This window comes from Acinonyx jubatus, chromosome B3, assembly GCF_027475565.1.
Source record: "Acinonyx jubatus isolate Ajub_Pintada_27869175 chromosome B3, VMU_Ajub_asm_v1.0, whole genome shotgun sequence".
NCBI classification, from domain to species: domain Eukaryota; kingdom Metazoa; phylum Chordata; class Mammalia; order Carnivora; family Felidae; genus Acinonyx; species Acinonyx jubatus.
This window is the reverse complement of record NC_069386.1, coordinates 100,349,440-100,366,230: the sequence shown is the minus strand read 5'-3', so window position 1 is coordinate 100,366,230 and position 16,791 is coordinate 100,349,440. Positions and strand designations below refer to the sequence as shown.

General features: G+C 39.6%; 1 protein-coding gene across 2 annotated transcripts; it reads right to left on the bottom strand.

The window, feature by feature from the left end:
- Positions 1 to 204: 204 nt before the first annotated feature.
- On the bottom strand, positions 205 to 15,100 carry MAPK1IP1L (mitogen-activated protein kinase 1 interacting protein 1 like). 2 transcript variants are annotated; one of them, XM_053224475.1, is made up of 5 exons: positions 14,963 to 15,100; positions 12,971 to 13,072; positions 7,249 to 7,270; positions 5,852 to 6,556; positions 205 to 4,627 (listed from the first exon to the last, which is right to left on the bottom strand). In XM_053224475.1, exons 3-5 carry the CDS (start codon positions 7,264 to 7,266, stop codon positions 4,616 to 4,618), a joined length of 735 nt encoding a protein of 244 aa, XP_053080450.1. In that variant the 5' UTR covers positions 7,267 to 7,270; positions 12,971 to 13,072; positions 14,963 to 15,100; the 3' UTR covers positions 205 to 4,615. The 2 variants fall into 2 exon arrangements, with proteins under 2 accessions (XP_053080450.1, XP_026921562.1); XM_027065761.2 differs by lacking the exon at positions 12,971 to 13,072 and having other exon boundaries at positions 14,963 to 15,075.
- Between the last annotated feature and the right edge of the window lie 1,691 nt (positions 15,101 to 16,791).

Genomic DNA, 16,791 nt, shown 5'->3' with positions numbered 1-16,791 from the left:
GTTGTTCCCAGGCAGCCTATTTAAATGCCTTCGTGAATGCAGGTCACACACAGAGGAGCGTCTCAGACCCTTCCTTCCTTCCTTCCTTCCTTCCTTCCTTCCTTTCTTTTTTTTCTTTCTTTCTGACAACAATTTTGCAGTTAATTAGACTAAGGACTTCTCAGGGAAGCCCAGAACTGGGCTGCAGAATAAGATACATGGAAAAACTATGAAACCATGAAAATACATTTTTTAAAAAAGTTTTCTGGTATAATACACAAAAGCAAACAAGTTTATCTTAAAAAATATCAAGTATCACATCCATAGACTATTCCTAATTATAATTACTTCTTAAAGCAACATATGTCTTTGTTTACAAATACAGCAGCAGGTGATAAACCTAACGTTTCAAACAGATTGCTTACAGTTCATAATACAAACAAATGTCTAGGTCTCAAATCACATTGTAGGCAGTTTAACTTAAAATGCATAGACAATTACATACATTAAATTTGTCATTATTAAGTCAACTTAAAAAAAAATCACAATATTAAGAAAAAATACAAAAAAAAAACCTTTTTATAGAGCACGCATAAGAAGTCAAGTTTACTTAATGGCAACAAATCAGTATCTGCTAACCAGGGACAGGCAGTTTAAGTGCCTTCATCCAGGGAGGAAGTGAAGAGGAAAAACGTCCCGTTACTTTGCACACATGAACAGCTGCACTGACAAACACTACGATCTTGAAAAACATTAATTTCTTACTTAAAAAAAAAAAAGGTATACCATACTTTGCTCTTTAAAATGTCCAAAGGCTGTTCTATAATTTCTACCAGCGGCAAATTAAAATGTTTATCTAGGTAAACCAAAAATGGGTGCACTACTGAATTTTCCAATGCCACCCCTAGACTGTAAGCCTCTGCAGGACAGGCATTCTCTTTCATCTCTGTATCTCTGGAATCTGGCAAAGCACCGGGATCAGACACTTAAGTGTCTCTTAAATGAATGCAGTTCTCAGTGTTTTCTATAGCCAGAAGCTTGCATGGCATTTCTTTAATACTGATTATTTTATTGACAGTTTTTCTTTTACTTGGCAGAATTCTGAAAATAAAAAGTGTCTGTCTTCAATACTAAATATTGCTTAAGATTAAATTATAGTCTTCCCTGAAAGTCACCCTTTACTTTCTATGCATAGTACATATATCAGTGTGATTCATCTGATTCTAACCTTGTTTTTCAAAAACCAACACCTGCAGGTCTGTGCTTAGCTTTAAATTCCAGGGTTTATAACCCTGGCATTTTATAAATCTAGCACTAGATTATTCAGGGTGAGGAAGGAAGACATTGGCACTCATCACTTAGAAGTATAGGCAACTAATTGATATGCAAACCAGGCACAGTATTGTAATTGAGACTTGAGTAGGGCTTCGTTCATCTATACCAATAGTTTCAACAGCTGTACGTTTGAGTACGGTATGTAGCGAATTATTTGTGAGGTAAAATTTTATGGGCAAAACTGACTTCTATGCCAATATTCTGTTGTAGTGGTGTGCCAGACCAAGGCCAAAAAGTCACCCCCTTTCTTCTCTTCCCTTTTACTATTCTCTACTGAAAACAATAAACACTAAAAACAAGGCAGAAAGAAGGAGGCCCTGGGGTAACTAAAACAAATGTATGGTCTACTCCTGAATAATCGATGCATTACTTTATACAAAACAGGGCTGTGGAGTCAGACTTGTAAACAGCCATCTTCAAAAGCATGAAAAGGTGTCAGGCTAAGTCCAGTATGGACAAGCCAAGGTAGTTCACACACTCATTTAAGGAGCCTTGATTCTTGAGAAACTGCACGTGTGATAAGGACCTAAGGTCTTTATTTTCATTTTTTGTTGTCATTTTTAGGTTCAACATTTCAAAATCTAAGATTCCAACTCCAGAAGCACTATTCCTCAACACATCTCAATGATCTCCATCAAATTTGTCTTAAAGTTCTTGCTCTGAGACAGTCCAAGTGCCAGCATATCCCACACCATGTATTCCCTTCAAAGACCAGGCAAACTTTTCTAAGAAACGGTCTCCTCCCTAAACGGATGCCAGCCTAGGACTTGTTTCGAAAGCAACATTATTCCCCTGTAAAGAAAAAAAACTTTCCTCGCAACCTTTCCCCCATTCCTCCACTGAAATAACTTCTGCTTTTAACTTTACCCTGAACCTAAAAATACGTTTTTGTCCCAGAGTGCCCACAAGAATGAAGACTCTCCCAAGTTGAGAAATAATGCTCTAAAAAGCTAAAAGGAGTATAAAAGTAAATTCTAGTCCCTTTGATTCCCATTCTTATGTTAAAAAAAAATTTCCCAACTACTAGTTGGAAAGTCCTCGAAAAGCAAAGAAAAGGTGTTGTGTCATGGCCACACTGGGCAGTATGGGTTACTAGCCAAATGTATATACTTATTGGGGGTAGTAATTCCAAATCTTAGGCTCCTGGTCCTTCCCAATCCTTTCGCAGATTTTCTCCTCTAATAAACAGACTCCGCAATGACAGATTCCCAAACATGCTGCCACTTGTTTCAGTCAAGCATCATCCTCTAGTGTTAAATATTGTATCTAAAGCCAGAGCTGTCAACTTACCCCAATGTAGCACAACCAAAATAACCACAAGGAGATTTTTGCTATCTCACTTTTCCCGTCTTATTCCTCCAGTTAGCTGACAGGATATTGCCCGATCCCTAAGCTAAAATACCTCCTAAGGCTCCTGCCTTGTAAATGGGAGGCTACTTTGACAAAAGATTCCAACAGTGTTGTAGATAGTCGCAGATTGCCTTGCAAGGGGAAGAAAAAAAAGACCGCTTGTGCCACTATGTAAGAGCTGTCTAACGACATTCCCCAGTCTGAAAATATCTAAACAATTCAGTTTCAATTCTGAAAGCTTGACTCTATCATCTACTTAAAAAGGAGCTTAAACACTGAATGTTCTTCTCAAAGATGACCATCTTGCTTTCTTAAAAGGAGGTAGCTATCAAACCATTAAATTGGCAGCATTTGGCATTCTTGACATTTCAACTATAAGAGAAACAAACTACTAAATATCTCATTTCTAAGCAAAAACAAGAGCTCTAACAAATCTCTCCTATACTAGTCAAGAAGTTCACAACATATTTTAGTAACCCGACGGATACATTCAAAGTTTCAAAATGTTATCTGACAAATAACATAGTCAGTTCTAAGAATCTAAGAATCTGATTTAAAGATAAGGTGCCAAAAAACTACTTAGGCTATTTTGGTGGTTACACTTATTTAAGCAACAGTCACACTGCTTTCAACTCAACTGCAGAGATCTACACTTATTATTTTCAGTGTTAGAACTAGAGGACAGTTGTGAAGGATGGCACTCAATTCTACCTGTTTACCTGTCAACAAATACAGAACTGACCAATTAGCCTTAAGCACTTTACAGACAGATGCAGGAAACTATGCAAGAGACCATGACCCGGCTTAACCAGACTCCGAAAGACACACATTTTGATCACGCTTGTACAAAGAGAACAGTCATGTCTAAATGACTGAAGTTCTTGAAACGTAACTGCTTTACGTGTTTACACTAGACCCCTAGAGTGTGCCAGTTTTCTGAATCAGAGAGAAACTAAGGGATGTGCTCCTTCAAGAACTGAGGGAGAGCCATCTTCCTGGAAGGGTCTGGGTAGAAGAGCGTTTTGTGGGAATGCAAGTTACTTGTCACTATGAAGCAATTTCCAGGGCTTCCTCTGGCTTGAGGTTCAAGACAGAGAGAATTATTTCCTTCTCTGAGTTCTTTCCAAAGCAATATTGACATCTCAAAATCTATTCCAAAGTAATACAGAGATCGCTAATTCTCTAATAATAATTTACACACATGTTGGCCTGCATTAAAAAGAAAAAAGTTTTCATACATGGCAGATTTTAGACATGTGTGACCCATCTGGCTAACAATGAAGCAAATCAGGTGGAACTCAAAATGAAAGACAAGTTTTTACTAAAAGATCAAGGATAAAAGCAAACACTGCCTGGCTAATGAACTCAACATCAGACAATAATTACCAATAGCTTTAAAACGTACATCCAAACTACAACCTCAAGAGGACCAGATTTGGTCATCCTGTAGACAGGGCAGCTCAAGATGTTGAGAGGCATCATTTGTTTAAATTATGACAATGTGATTGTTTTCAAAGTGTGTTTATTTAGGGGAAAAAGTGATTATAGAAAAATATTTGAAATAATTTGCCAATGAGGTTGCAGATTCTAACAATAATCCACATCATCTTAGAGTTTTAAGTGTGTGGTTTCATAATTTAAACAAATCAAAAACTTGTTTTAGACAAATTGTATCAAAGAGCTATTCAATATACTTCATCACTTTAGCGTTCCATAAAAACCAAATAAAAATCACATTTGAATGATTTACTTTTACATTTTTATCTGATTGTATCCATCAGATGTACTATACATCCAAGTTACAAGAGGCAGATATCTTCTCTGAGAGGTGCAAGAGTTGTTCTTTCATGAATGCCCTCTAAGAACAGTGAAACCACCAATTTTTATGTATGCATTCATGTGCATACATATGTACTTCAAAAAGCAAAGCGTCCTCTCTTCATCCATTAACTTAATGGTAAGACTGCAACAGAAAAAAGAAAAAGTAAACCTCTAGATTTTGTAAGTGGAATTTAACAACTCCTTGCTGTGGCTTAAAATAAACGTATTGCTTAATAAATCCAAACAGTAAGTCATCTCATTTATTTTGGCTACAATTTGCAAAAAAAATTTTAAAGAAAATACATATAGCAAGAATTTATACTAATGAAAGTGAGTTTTGGGAGCATTTTATTAAGACTCTTTTTCTGGGGCACCTGGGTGGCTCAGCTGGTTAAGAGTCTGACTTCAGCTCAGGTCATGATCTCATGGTTTGGGAGTTCAAGCCCTGTGTTAGGCTCTGGGCTGACAGCTCAGAGCCTGGAGCCTCCTTCAGATTCTGCGTCTTCTCTCTTACTCTGCCCCTCCCCCACTCATGTGTGTGAGTGTGTCTCATAAATAAACTTTAAAAAATTATAAAAAAGAAAAAAGATTCTTTTTCCTTTACAGTTGAGGTGGATATTTGATTAATCTAGTTGGAGATCTGATTATTTTGTTAAGAGTAAGTTGACTTTTTTCCCCTAATGAGAATCAGGACTCTGAAGATTCACTTGGCTTCCTTCCGGGAGGAAGTGGGCTGCTTTTCTATTTGGTCATATGCCCAAGACAGGTTCTCCAACTAAGATGTCAACCCTACTACTCTGGCTTGGCTGACAGTAAAGCATGAAGCATTACCTGTAACTGACAATGCAGAATAGTGATATAATATCGATCTCAATGCTGCCGAGGCCCTAACAAAACTCTGGCTGAGAAACACTATGGAGAGTTACAGGAAGAACAGGCAACGTTATATATTCACTGCCTTAGATTCTCTAAAAATCGCTCTCTGTATCAAGTCAGACCAAGATTGTTTTTACTGAACTGTACTTTGTGGTGATGCTATAAAACATGATTGAGAAATGTTTAAAAAAAAAAAGTCCAATGAAATGCACCTGAGTTTACCTCAAGGATGTTAAGGATATTGCTTACTACGTTACAAAGTCTTTGGGGATCTTTGGGAAATTGTCCTAATTTCAGTACCAAGAATATGTAGGTTTTATTCTTTTAAATGCTTTATCTCAGGCTTGAAATGTACTCTTATCTCATATACACACACCCCTTCTCTTAAAAAGTTTTATAAGCTTTCTAATCTATTCAAACTGGAGGCAAGTAATCTTTCAGTTGTGTTTATGTGACTATTAGTGCATTTTAAGTAATAAATTTAACTCACATGGGGGCCACCAGGCATCGGTGGAGCACCAGAAGGTCCTGAAGGCACTTGAAAAGGATTGTTGGGAGTGGGATAGAGTCCTGGTGTGGGATATGATCCTGCAGGGGCAGGATATGGTGCTGGTGGTCCCCAGGCTCCTGGTGGAACAGTGCCCCACGGAACAGGTGGTGCTGCCCCTGGTGCTTGGGGAGGAGGTGCGGGATATGGCCCTGGAGATGGGTATGGCATATTAGGGGTAGGATACTGCCCACCCATTCCTGGTGCCCAAGGTCCAGAAGACATGGATCCCCATGGACCTAAAGGACCAGCAGCAGCTGGATCTGTGGGTGCACCATATGGTCTTGGAAGCTCCGGAAAGGGCATATTTGGTGTAGGATATGGCCCCGTGGGGCCAGGGCCTGGCACAGTTGGGGCTGGATAAGGACCACCAGGTGGGGGACATGATGGTCCAGAAGGAGGAAAGGGTGCTGGGGGTCCTGGAGGTGGTCCGGTGGGAGGCACAGAGGGATACATTCCTGTTGGTGCTGGTCCAAAAGGCACAGTGGAGGGTGTTGCACTTGGTGGGAGTCCAGATGGCACAGAAGGTGGAGCACTTGGGTTATTCCAAGGGTTGGAACTTGGCCAGCCCTGAGGAGGTTGGCCAGGTTTTGTATTGCTCACAGCAGAGGTTTTGGCAGGGGAGTGTTCAGGTAGCGCATCTGCCAACTGGAATACAAAACAGGCATGTCTTATCAATCTTCAGGGATGAGCCATGTCAAACATGATTACATACACATAAAGGACAGTAAGCTACAGAATCAGGGATTATAAACCTATAGAACATCTTCAAAAGGCAGGCTGCTCAGTTTAAAAACAATTCATTTAATATAAAAACCAACTTCACAATGCAAATTCTTTAGAGAAGATCAAATTTTCTAAATATAATAAATCAAAATACCATGGGTTTGAATCCTGGCTTTACAGCAAACAAGTTACATACCCTCTCTGAGCTTTAGTTTCCTCATTAAAAACAAACAAACAAACAAAAAACCTTAGCATTAACTCGAGGCTTAAATAAGATAGTTCATGTAATATCCTTAACATAGTGTCTGGTGTATATAATATCCAATAAATGCTATTATTAACATTGCCAAGTTACTAGAGAACACAAGTAACAACACTTCTTAAATTTTTTAATTTAAGGATTCATAAAGAAATACATGCAACAACAAATTTTCAAACATATTATATCTAACTCAATAAAGGCAAATCATCTATTAAAATCACATGTGCCTCCTGCCCTCAGCAAGAATCACACAAAGCATCTCTTTCAAATTAAAAGACTTGAGGCCCATAGTTAAACTATGTCATTTTTTCAACAGTCAAAAACCTTATGAAGGATAAATGTATCAACTTACCGAAAATTCATCAGACATTTTCCTAAAGAAAAGAAAGAAAGAAAAAAAGAATACTTCAAAACCAGTGCTTACCACTTCTTGTATATCCTGTGAGGAACTTTCTCTGCATATACCACTTTTACTTAATCATGTATATAACATCTTTTTTCTTTTTTTTTTAATAGGGAAAACTTCCATAGCACTTCATGTGGTTTTACAAATGTCGTCCCTGTTTACTGGCTGCACGTCATATAAAAGTGATCCCCAATATAAAAAAGTGATCTGCACTCTCATTTTGGTGGTGGTTTAGGTCATTTGCATTTTGAGCGGTTTAAAACGATGATACAGTGAACACTTCTGAACACATATCCTTGTGAATCTGTCACCAGGAAAAAGTACTAGAAGTGAAATTTATAGTCAGCAGGTAAGGCTATCTAAAATCCATCTTTTATAAAGGTCATGACACTTTAGAGTCCTTTGCAAATTTACACTATCTTTTTAAACTTCTCTTCACCACTGGATATTTAAAAAAAAATTTTTTTTTAAACATTTATTTATTATTGAGAGACAGAGAGACAGAGCATGAGCATGGGAGGGGCAGAGAGAGGGGGAGACACAGAATCCGAAGTAAGCTCCAGGCTCTGAGCTCTCAGCACAGAGCCCAACACAAGGCTCGAACTCACAAACTGCAAGATCATGACTTGAGTCGAAGTTGGACGTGCAACCAACTGAGCCACTGAGGCACCCTGGATATTTTTTAAATTGTAAACAGTTTTTAATTATGGCAGGTTAATAACTGCCACCTTGTTGTTTCAACTTACATCTTTAAAATTACGTGGAAAGTAGAGCTGCTTTTAAATTTCATGCCCAAATCAGAATAAATTTATTTTGTGAATTTGCTCATGTCCTTGGGCCACTTTTGTCAATTTCTAAAAGGGAAGTACAATTAATACCCAATAAAATGCATGGGATATGAGGTGTTCAGGTCAACAAGCTGACAACTATACATGCCCCATTAACCAAGAAAGATACAGACATTTTCCTTCACTACAGATTTACTCATGCTAACTTTCCAATCAACTCCTCCTTCCACTCAGCAATCATTTTCTTAGTTTTTGCCTATTCTTTAACTTCACAATGAACAGAGTAAGATAGTATGTACTCTTTTTGCCTTTGATAATTTTACAACTTAGTAGTAAATCTTTTTAACGCTTTGTTAAACTGTAAGGAAATTAGCTCTGAAACGTGAGACAAAAAAATTCACCTATGCTTCGTAACAGTAGTAATATGGTTTCATTTAAAATCTTTTTTTCTGAGCCTAAATGTCCATCAACGGATGAATGGTTAAGGAAATCGTGGTTTATATACACAGTGGAATACTACATGGCAATGAGAAAGAATGAAATATGGCCTTTTGTAGCAACGTAGATGGAGTTAAGTGAAATAAGTCATACAGAGAAAGACAGATACCATATGTTTTCACTCTTATGTGGATCCTGAGAAACTTAAGAGAAGACCATGGAGGTGAGAAGAAAAAAAAAGAGGTTAGAGAGGGAGGGAGCCAAAACATAAGAGACTCTTAAAAACTGAGAACAAACTGAGGGTTGATGGGCGGTGGGAGGGAGGGGAGGGTGGGTGATGGGTACTGAGGAGGGTACCTGTTGGAATGAGCACTGGGTGTTGTATGGAAACCAATTTGACAATAAATTTCATATTTAAAAAAAATTTTTTTAAATCTTTTTTTCTTTCAAGTAATAATTGCCGTATAATCTATCTCTTCTCAATGGATATGACAGCTACCCCTAATACATTCTACTGCCACTATGAGCAACAAATACTTCCTAACAACAAATACCTACACAGTGTTTACCATGAATAGGCACTCTGCTAAAAGTGTTTTACATAGGTGATCTCATTGAATAGATGCAAAATTCTTTTGCCCAGTTTACAGCTTCAGAAAAGGAAGCTCATCAAGTTAACTTGCTTAAAGGTACAGAGCTAGTGGCAGGTAGAAAGGGGTTCAAACTCCAGTACAGTCTGATTCCAGAGCCAAGGCTTTTAACCACTAGGCTATAGAGCCTCCATTATTTCCCACAGATAATGTGAAATCTTATATTTTCTACTGATCTGCACCATAATATTCCATCTTAATTTCAGTACCTTTATATTTTTAACAAATTTTTAATGTAAGTTGACCTATTGTTACTGTTCACTCCCCACCCCAGATTTTCCTGAATATTGTTTATTTTTTCCAGATCATTTAGAAAAGTAAGTAAGAAGAATTCGCTGTTTTGGTTGGAATTGCATTAGATTTACAGATTAATATAGGGAACATGCAATATATTCAAAACATCAAAACTTTTCATTCAAGAACAAGGTATGTCTTCCTAGTTCCCATCATTGTCATTTGTCAATAGTTTTTTAAGCTTGTTTTTTTGTTTTTATTTTTTTTTATTAATGTAGGGCTCAAACTCACACCTCCAGTATCAAGAGCTGCATGCTTTACTGAGGCAGCCAGGCGCCCCTATTTAAGACTTTTTACATTTTAGTGTATTAATTTCGTAAGTGGTGATATTACTAAATTATTTTATTCCTGACTCGGCTGATTCTCTGGGATTTCAGGTAAAGAATTATGCCATTTGCAAAAGAATAATTTTACATTGTCTTTCCAAACTAACTTCTTTTCTCCTTTGTGTTAGCTAAACTTCACAATGAAATGTTAAATAGTGATAGTGAGCACAGTGGTCTTCTTGTTCCCAACTCTTCTCAAAACGCCTCTAATGTTTAACTAAAATGCCCAATTTTAGTTTGAGATTTGAAAAAATTAAAGAAGTCTATGCCTATGTTGCTAGATTTATTTATTTCCATTTTGCTAGAGAAAAAAACATTTAGGGAAGACACTGAATTTCCTCAGATCTTTTTGACATCTAATGAGTTGATCTCAGTTTTTCTCCTTTAAGCCATCAACTTAGTTAATTACATATAAAAATTGCTTAATATTGAGCCATCCTTGCATTCTGAGAGTTTTGTTTTTTAGTATTATTAGTTGTGAGGAATGATAAAAAGAATATGAAGCCTAAGTCAGAACTGCTATAACCTTGCTATTTATCCAGAATGTCAAAAAACACATCTTAAACGTAGAGCAAATACAATTATCCATTCACTCCCATGTTAAGGTTTGTTTTATACTAAAATAGCACATCACACAATAGTAAATTCTTAGGACTAACACCTGAAGAAACTTTTCATTGCAGGAAAAGTTTAGTCTATATAAGACTAACACACTTTTTAAATAGGATGAGCCTTTATGAAACAAAATGGTTCTGTATCAAAGTTCACATTAATTCTGGAGAGGGGAACAAAGCAATCCACTCATTTTCATGTGGTCTTGCTATATGGGTCTTCAGAATTACTCCTTTCCCAGCAACTCTGGCTTTCCAAATTTGAAGTTAAAAATTAAACCCTGGAAGATAAAGGAGGTACTGGAATCTTTTTTTTTTTTTTTAATTATTAAGCTTTAAAAACTATTTTTTTAATGTTTATTTATTTTGAGAGAGAGTTAAGTGCACACAAGCAGGGAAAGGGCAGAAAAAGAGGGAGAGGGAAAATCCCAAACAGGCTCTGCCCTGCCAGCGCAGAGCTGACGTGGGGCTCGAACCCATGAACCATGAGATCATGACCTGAACCGAAATTAAGAGTTGGAAGTTTAACCAACTGAGCTACTCAGGTGCTCCAAGAATCTTTATATACGTATGTATATTTTTAGAGAATACATATAAGAATCTTATATTCTTATATGTAAGAGAGAGAGGATCCATGTGGAGTCCAACATGGGCTTGATCCCAAGACCCTGGGATCAGGATCAGAACAAAAATCCAGAGTCAGAGGCTCAACCAACTGAGCCACCCAGGCATCCTGTAGGTTCTCAAATCTTATGATTCAAGTAACGAAGCCCAATGAAGGACTCAAACCCATGACCTGTGAGTTCATGACCTGAGCCAAAACCAAGAGTCAGAATCAACTGACTAAGCTACTCAGGCTCCCCTGCAGTGTTCATATTAATGGGAAACATCCTAATTTACTCTTTTGAGAATACTTTCATTGTAAAAAGGTAAGAAATAGAGTTGCACATTAGTGTTTGAATGTGAGAAGAGTTACATCATTTTTAAAAATCTAGATTTTCTAAAAATCTATTCCCAAATATCTGGATTATGCTAATTATTAAGATGAGGCCAATGTAACTTTAAAGTGGCCCTCCTACTCCTCCCCAAAAGTTTATAATCAAGAAAGATTTCCATTCTTTCTCTTTTGGGAATACTCTAAAGCTATTACTTCTAAAACTTTCCATTACTACTTTATGGCAGGATCTATGCATCACCTGAAAAATACTAATTTTATTTTCGAAGCAGCAAGAATAGTAATTTTATTTTACTTCGAGCTTTGTTTATTTTGAGATTGAGAGAGAGAGAATGAGCAGGAGAGCGGTAGAGAGAGAGAGAATCCCAAGCAGGCTCCACACTGAAAGCGAGGGACTCGAACTCACGAAACGTGAGATCATGACCTAAGCTAAGTTCAAGAGTCGGATGCTTAAGTGACTTAGCCACATAGGGGCCCCAAGATTTATAATTTTATTAAACAAATTTTTAAAAAATGTTTATTTATTTTTGAGAGGGTGGGGAGAAGCCAAGAGAGAGGGAGACACAGACTATGAGGCAGGCTCCAGGCTCTCAGCTGTCAGCCAGACACAGGGCTTGAACTCACGAACCGTGAGATCATGACCTGAGCCGAAGTCACATGCTTAACTGACTGAGCCACCTCGGCACCCTGAGATTAGTAATTTTAAAACAGTACAAAATTTCTTTTGACATATACTAGAAGAGTAAAATATTTCTGTAACTCATGGCTTTTAGAGTAAAATGGCAGTCCAATCACAAGGTTTTAAAAAGTTGAACTCCATAAATTACTTACTAGTGACTACTCAACAAGGAATATTTCAAAGGGCCATCAAACTGTGATGCAGTGATAAAGAGTATAGGAGTAGACAGTTATGAAACCTAGACGTCAATCCTTCTGAATAAGTCTTTTGACTAAGGCAAACTTTAACCAGAGACCATTTATCATCCACAAAACAGTTGTTAAATCCTGACTACTTCACAGATAATTAAAAGTAACATATTTAGGGGTGCCGGGGTGGCTCAGTTAAGCTGCTGACTCTGGTCATGATTTCACAAACACCTCACGGGTCTGAGCCCCACATCAGGCTCTGTGCTGAGGGAGCATGCTTGGAATTCTCTCTGACCCTCCCTCACTCACATTCTCTTTCTCTCAAAATAAATGAATAAACTTAAAAAAAAAGTAGCATATTTAATAATCTATGAAGTACTACAGACATGTAAAATGAAAATGAGAAGAAACTAAGAAAAATCAGGACTTTTGCACTGATTTGTTTCGTATGTGGGGAGATGACAGTAATATACCGAAAATACAAATTTTGAGTTAAAATACATCATTGTTTTTAGTACTGGTCTTTTTACCAGATACATTCTATTTTACATTTGGCAACTCAAGGAACTGGGTCCTTATGTCAGCCATATTTTCTACATTTCCTTGGATACTTCTGTCTGGAACATACATACCAAGCACTTTGTTGGGCTTTGGGGAAGTGAATAGTACTGTGTGGAATAAATGCTTAAGGAATTCACAGTGTGGTGGAGAACTACCCTTTAAACAGTAACTACCTTACCTCAGGTAAGCACAGGGCACCGAGAGAACCTCAAAGAGCTCCTAAAGGAATCAAGGAAGGGAGTCTCAGGGGAAGAATCCTGAGAGGCAGTTCCTTTGCAGCCTGGAAGAACAATGAAGAAAGAGCTGGGTGTAGGGAATGGTGGCACAGGCCCTAGGAGAAGAGCCAACTGCGGAAAAGCTGAAGAGCACACCCTGGGAAGTGTAAGCAGTTCAGACTGGTTGGAACACAGAAAGGGGAGGAACAGAAGTCTTAGAGGGCCTTTAGTCTGAGGTCTGAATGTCTCAGTCACATTCAGCTCACCTGAGTGACCCTCCGTTTCTTCAACTATAAAGAACGGGCCAGTGACGTGAAAGACTAAACGGGACTCATAAATCAAGTGCCTATAATAACAGCGCTCGAAAAATAGTGGGTGGCCACCTCCTCTTCCTGCGTACACAGGCATATAGCTAGCACAGGTTAAAAGAGTTACAAATGCCTACATATAACTGCAGCTCTTCACTGGCTGGCTCTACACAGCTTGACCTCTCCAAACGTCAGAGGTAAAAGCAGGAATAATATCAACCTCACAGACCTGCCCTGGGACTTACATAATAAATCTCCTGGTCACTTTCTGGCACACAAGGAAAACTCAACAAACGTTAGCTTTTATGCTCGCTACTCTAGGTCCGCAAACCTTTATCTGCGCTTCTCAAGTCAGAAACTTACGAAAATAAAAGAAACATTCCCAAGTTTGGCATGAAACATTCCCAAGTTTGGCGTAAAACTTACTTGGTGGCAAAACCGGACTTGATATTTATAGTTTCCATAAAGTGTAGCACACCTATAGCTACACAAATATTAATTTGAATTAGGGATGCTGCCCCGACTTTGCGGGGGTGAGATCTCTTGTCTATGCACCTTATTCTCTAAGATCTGAAGAGAAAATCCAAAGATTTCTCAATTCCAAAACACACTGGCCCCAAGGATTGTAGTTAAGGAATGGGTCTCCGTTCCTCCTGGAGAGAGGAAAAGAACGTTCTAACATACACAACCCAACTCAAGTTTTGAAGACAAACTAGTTTTGAATGGGAGGTTCAGAGACACCAGTACCAAGGAAAATTTCTGTTCTTCCAGCCCAATGAATACAGCCGAACAAAGAACTTCCCAAAGACTTCTGAAGGCTACCTTGGCCTGTAGTGAAGGTTCGTGTTCAAGACAGGCCTTTACAATCATCAGGTGTAAGGGTGCTATTTCTTTAGCAGTAATGCCACGAAAAGTTTTTTTCGGGCAGGTTAGTATGGTGTGAAGCGTCAACGTTAAAAATTTTATCCAGTAAAAGCACTGCTCTTGATTTTCAAAAAGGAAATGGTTTCAGCTATATACAAGCTTCCAAGCGTAACATAAGCTCCTAAATCCTAAAAAACAGTATCACAGAACTCAGCACTTCTCACGGCTTCTGTTCTGTGTGTTCATCGAATGTATTTGCCATCAAGTCCTTTGGTAATGACCAGAACGTTGTCACATTGCGGATAATCTTAAACAAGTGCCAGATTCCTCCAAGACTCTATTCAGGCCTATCTCTCCCGTTTTATTAGACACTAATGAATCGGGGTGGGGGTCGGGCCCAGGAGGTGAGAGCCCGGAGCCCTTTAGGACCAAACGAACAAAGGGAGTCCGGGATCAACCGGAGCGAACCGGCCTCCGAGCGGGTCGCGCCGCCAGGGAAGGGGTGGGGGAGGGGCCGGGCCCGCTCGCCGCCCCGCCCCCAAACCGATCCTGACGTCAAGAGCGGAGAAACCCGTCGGGCGCGACGTGACCTGCCTCCGACGCCTTCTCCCTGGGGGGTTTTGGGGGGGCAATCGGCAGCCCGTAGGAAGATGGCGCGGGCAGACGCTGACTCCCAGCCCCCGAAGAGGCGACTCGAGGTACCTCTGTTACCACGCCCGCCTCTCGCTTGAGCGAGCTCCCTTGCTCCCCTCAATGATCCCCCTAGCGCCGAAGCAGCCTCACCCAGCAAGATCCGACACCGCAGTAAAGTCTACAAGCGGCGATGGGTCCGAGCGAACCGGGTGCGGAAGAACCGAGCGCGAACTGACTGACGGCAGTGGCGGCGGCGGCAGCGACAGCAGCAGCGGCAGCACTAACAGCGCGCAGCTCCTCCTGGCGCCGGAACAGGAAGCGGCGAGCGCGCCGCCCCCGCTCGCGCTCTCCCCTCCTACCGGGGCTAGGCCGGGCCGGGCCGGGCCTCGCGCGCCTCCCGCAGGCTCCCTGCGGCACTGCAGCCTGCCCGGCGGGGCGGTGCAGCTTTCTTTTGGTGGGCGGGAGGAAAGCTCCCTGGTTTTCCGGAATTCTGAGCACTCGGTGGAAATTTCTGTAGCCAGTGACGTTTTGAGTAGCGTGGCGGAAATTGCTAACTTGTTTCCTGGAGTGGCTTGAGGTCAGATTCTGGGTTTCCTATGCTTAGATTTATACAGTCGGGCCTCGAAGCTGGCTGGGTGTGGATGCAGCCCAATTAGGGGATACCGGCCCAGGGGCCAAAATTGGAGAGAGCTAAAGGAACAAAACAGGAAAGAGAAGACGTTTACAAATGGCTTGACAATTGATATTAACTAAAAGAGCAGCTGTCTTTGCAGCTTCTTCCTGATCAATGCCTCTCCTCGCCACGTGTTCATCTCTGAATAAACCTTTTACCTATTTACTGTCACGTCTGAAGGATGATTGACACATTTCCCCAGCCATCAAGGAAACTGCTAGCGAGTAATGAAGATGCCATAATTATATAGTATGCAGTATATATAATATGTATATATAATACATATACCAAAACATATTGGAAGTGTGCAATATCTTTACAACATTTTGCTTTGTGTAACCCCATAGTGGGTCACTGGGGAGGGGCACTTTACTAGAAACTACCTAAACTAAGGTTTCCTGAGTATGCTCCACCAGTACACACACTTCTCATACTGAAAAACGAGTAATAGAGAAAATGCCAATACCTAAGCCTAGGGAACTTATTTTTAAACAGGGAAAATGGTCTATGTAAAATGGTATTAGCCTGAACCACTTGCCCTGCCCTCAGGAGTCAGTAAATTAAGTGCCTTATGGAGCTATAAGGAAGTCTGAGTCAGTAGGAAGTCAGCAAAACTACGTTATTTAAAATTTTAACTTTTTTTCATTAGAATTTTTTGAAAAACTGATTTAAAAATGTTGCATTGAAATACTGCTTTTCATTACTGAGATTTTTGGTCAGAAAATTTTTGTGCCCAAGTCGAGTGCCTCATCTCACCTTGGTCCAGGTCACATATCAGAGTGACAGCCTCGTTTTCCCATGCTCCCAGCCAATAACAGCATAGCGAGAGTTCTAGAGCTAGACCGTTCCTGTCCCATGTGGGCTCCCACAGGCACCCTTTGCTGAGAAACTAAATCCCCATTTAGCTTTTTCACAACTGTCCTGCAGTCTGAAGCCCACCCTACCCAACCTTCGAATTTCTTTCATGTATGTCAGACTTGCAAAGTGCTATGAAGACTTCCACACTTTCTTTGTTCATAGGTGTTTTCCCCAATAAATCTTGCACCTTTAATGACATCTTGGCATCTGCTTCTGGAAGACGCAAACTGACACACCGAAGATGGAAAGTGTATTATAAATTAGAAAATGTGTAATATAGATTTTTAAATTTTTTTCAGATTTTAAGTTGAATGTGCTAAGTCAGGATATACAATGTTTTAAAAACAAGACACAAAGCCTTTGTATTTTATATATGAAGTTTAATTAAGAAGTGAAAATTTATTCAGGTCAATTTATTTGAACTCACACCGAAGAAGAAACATTCAAC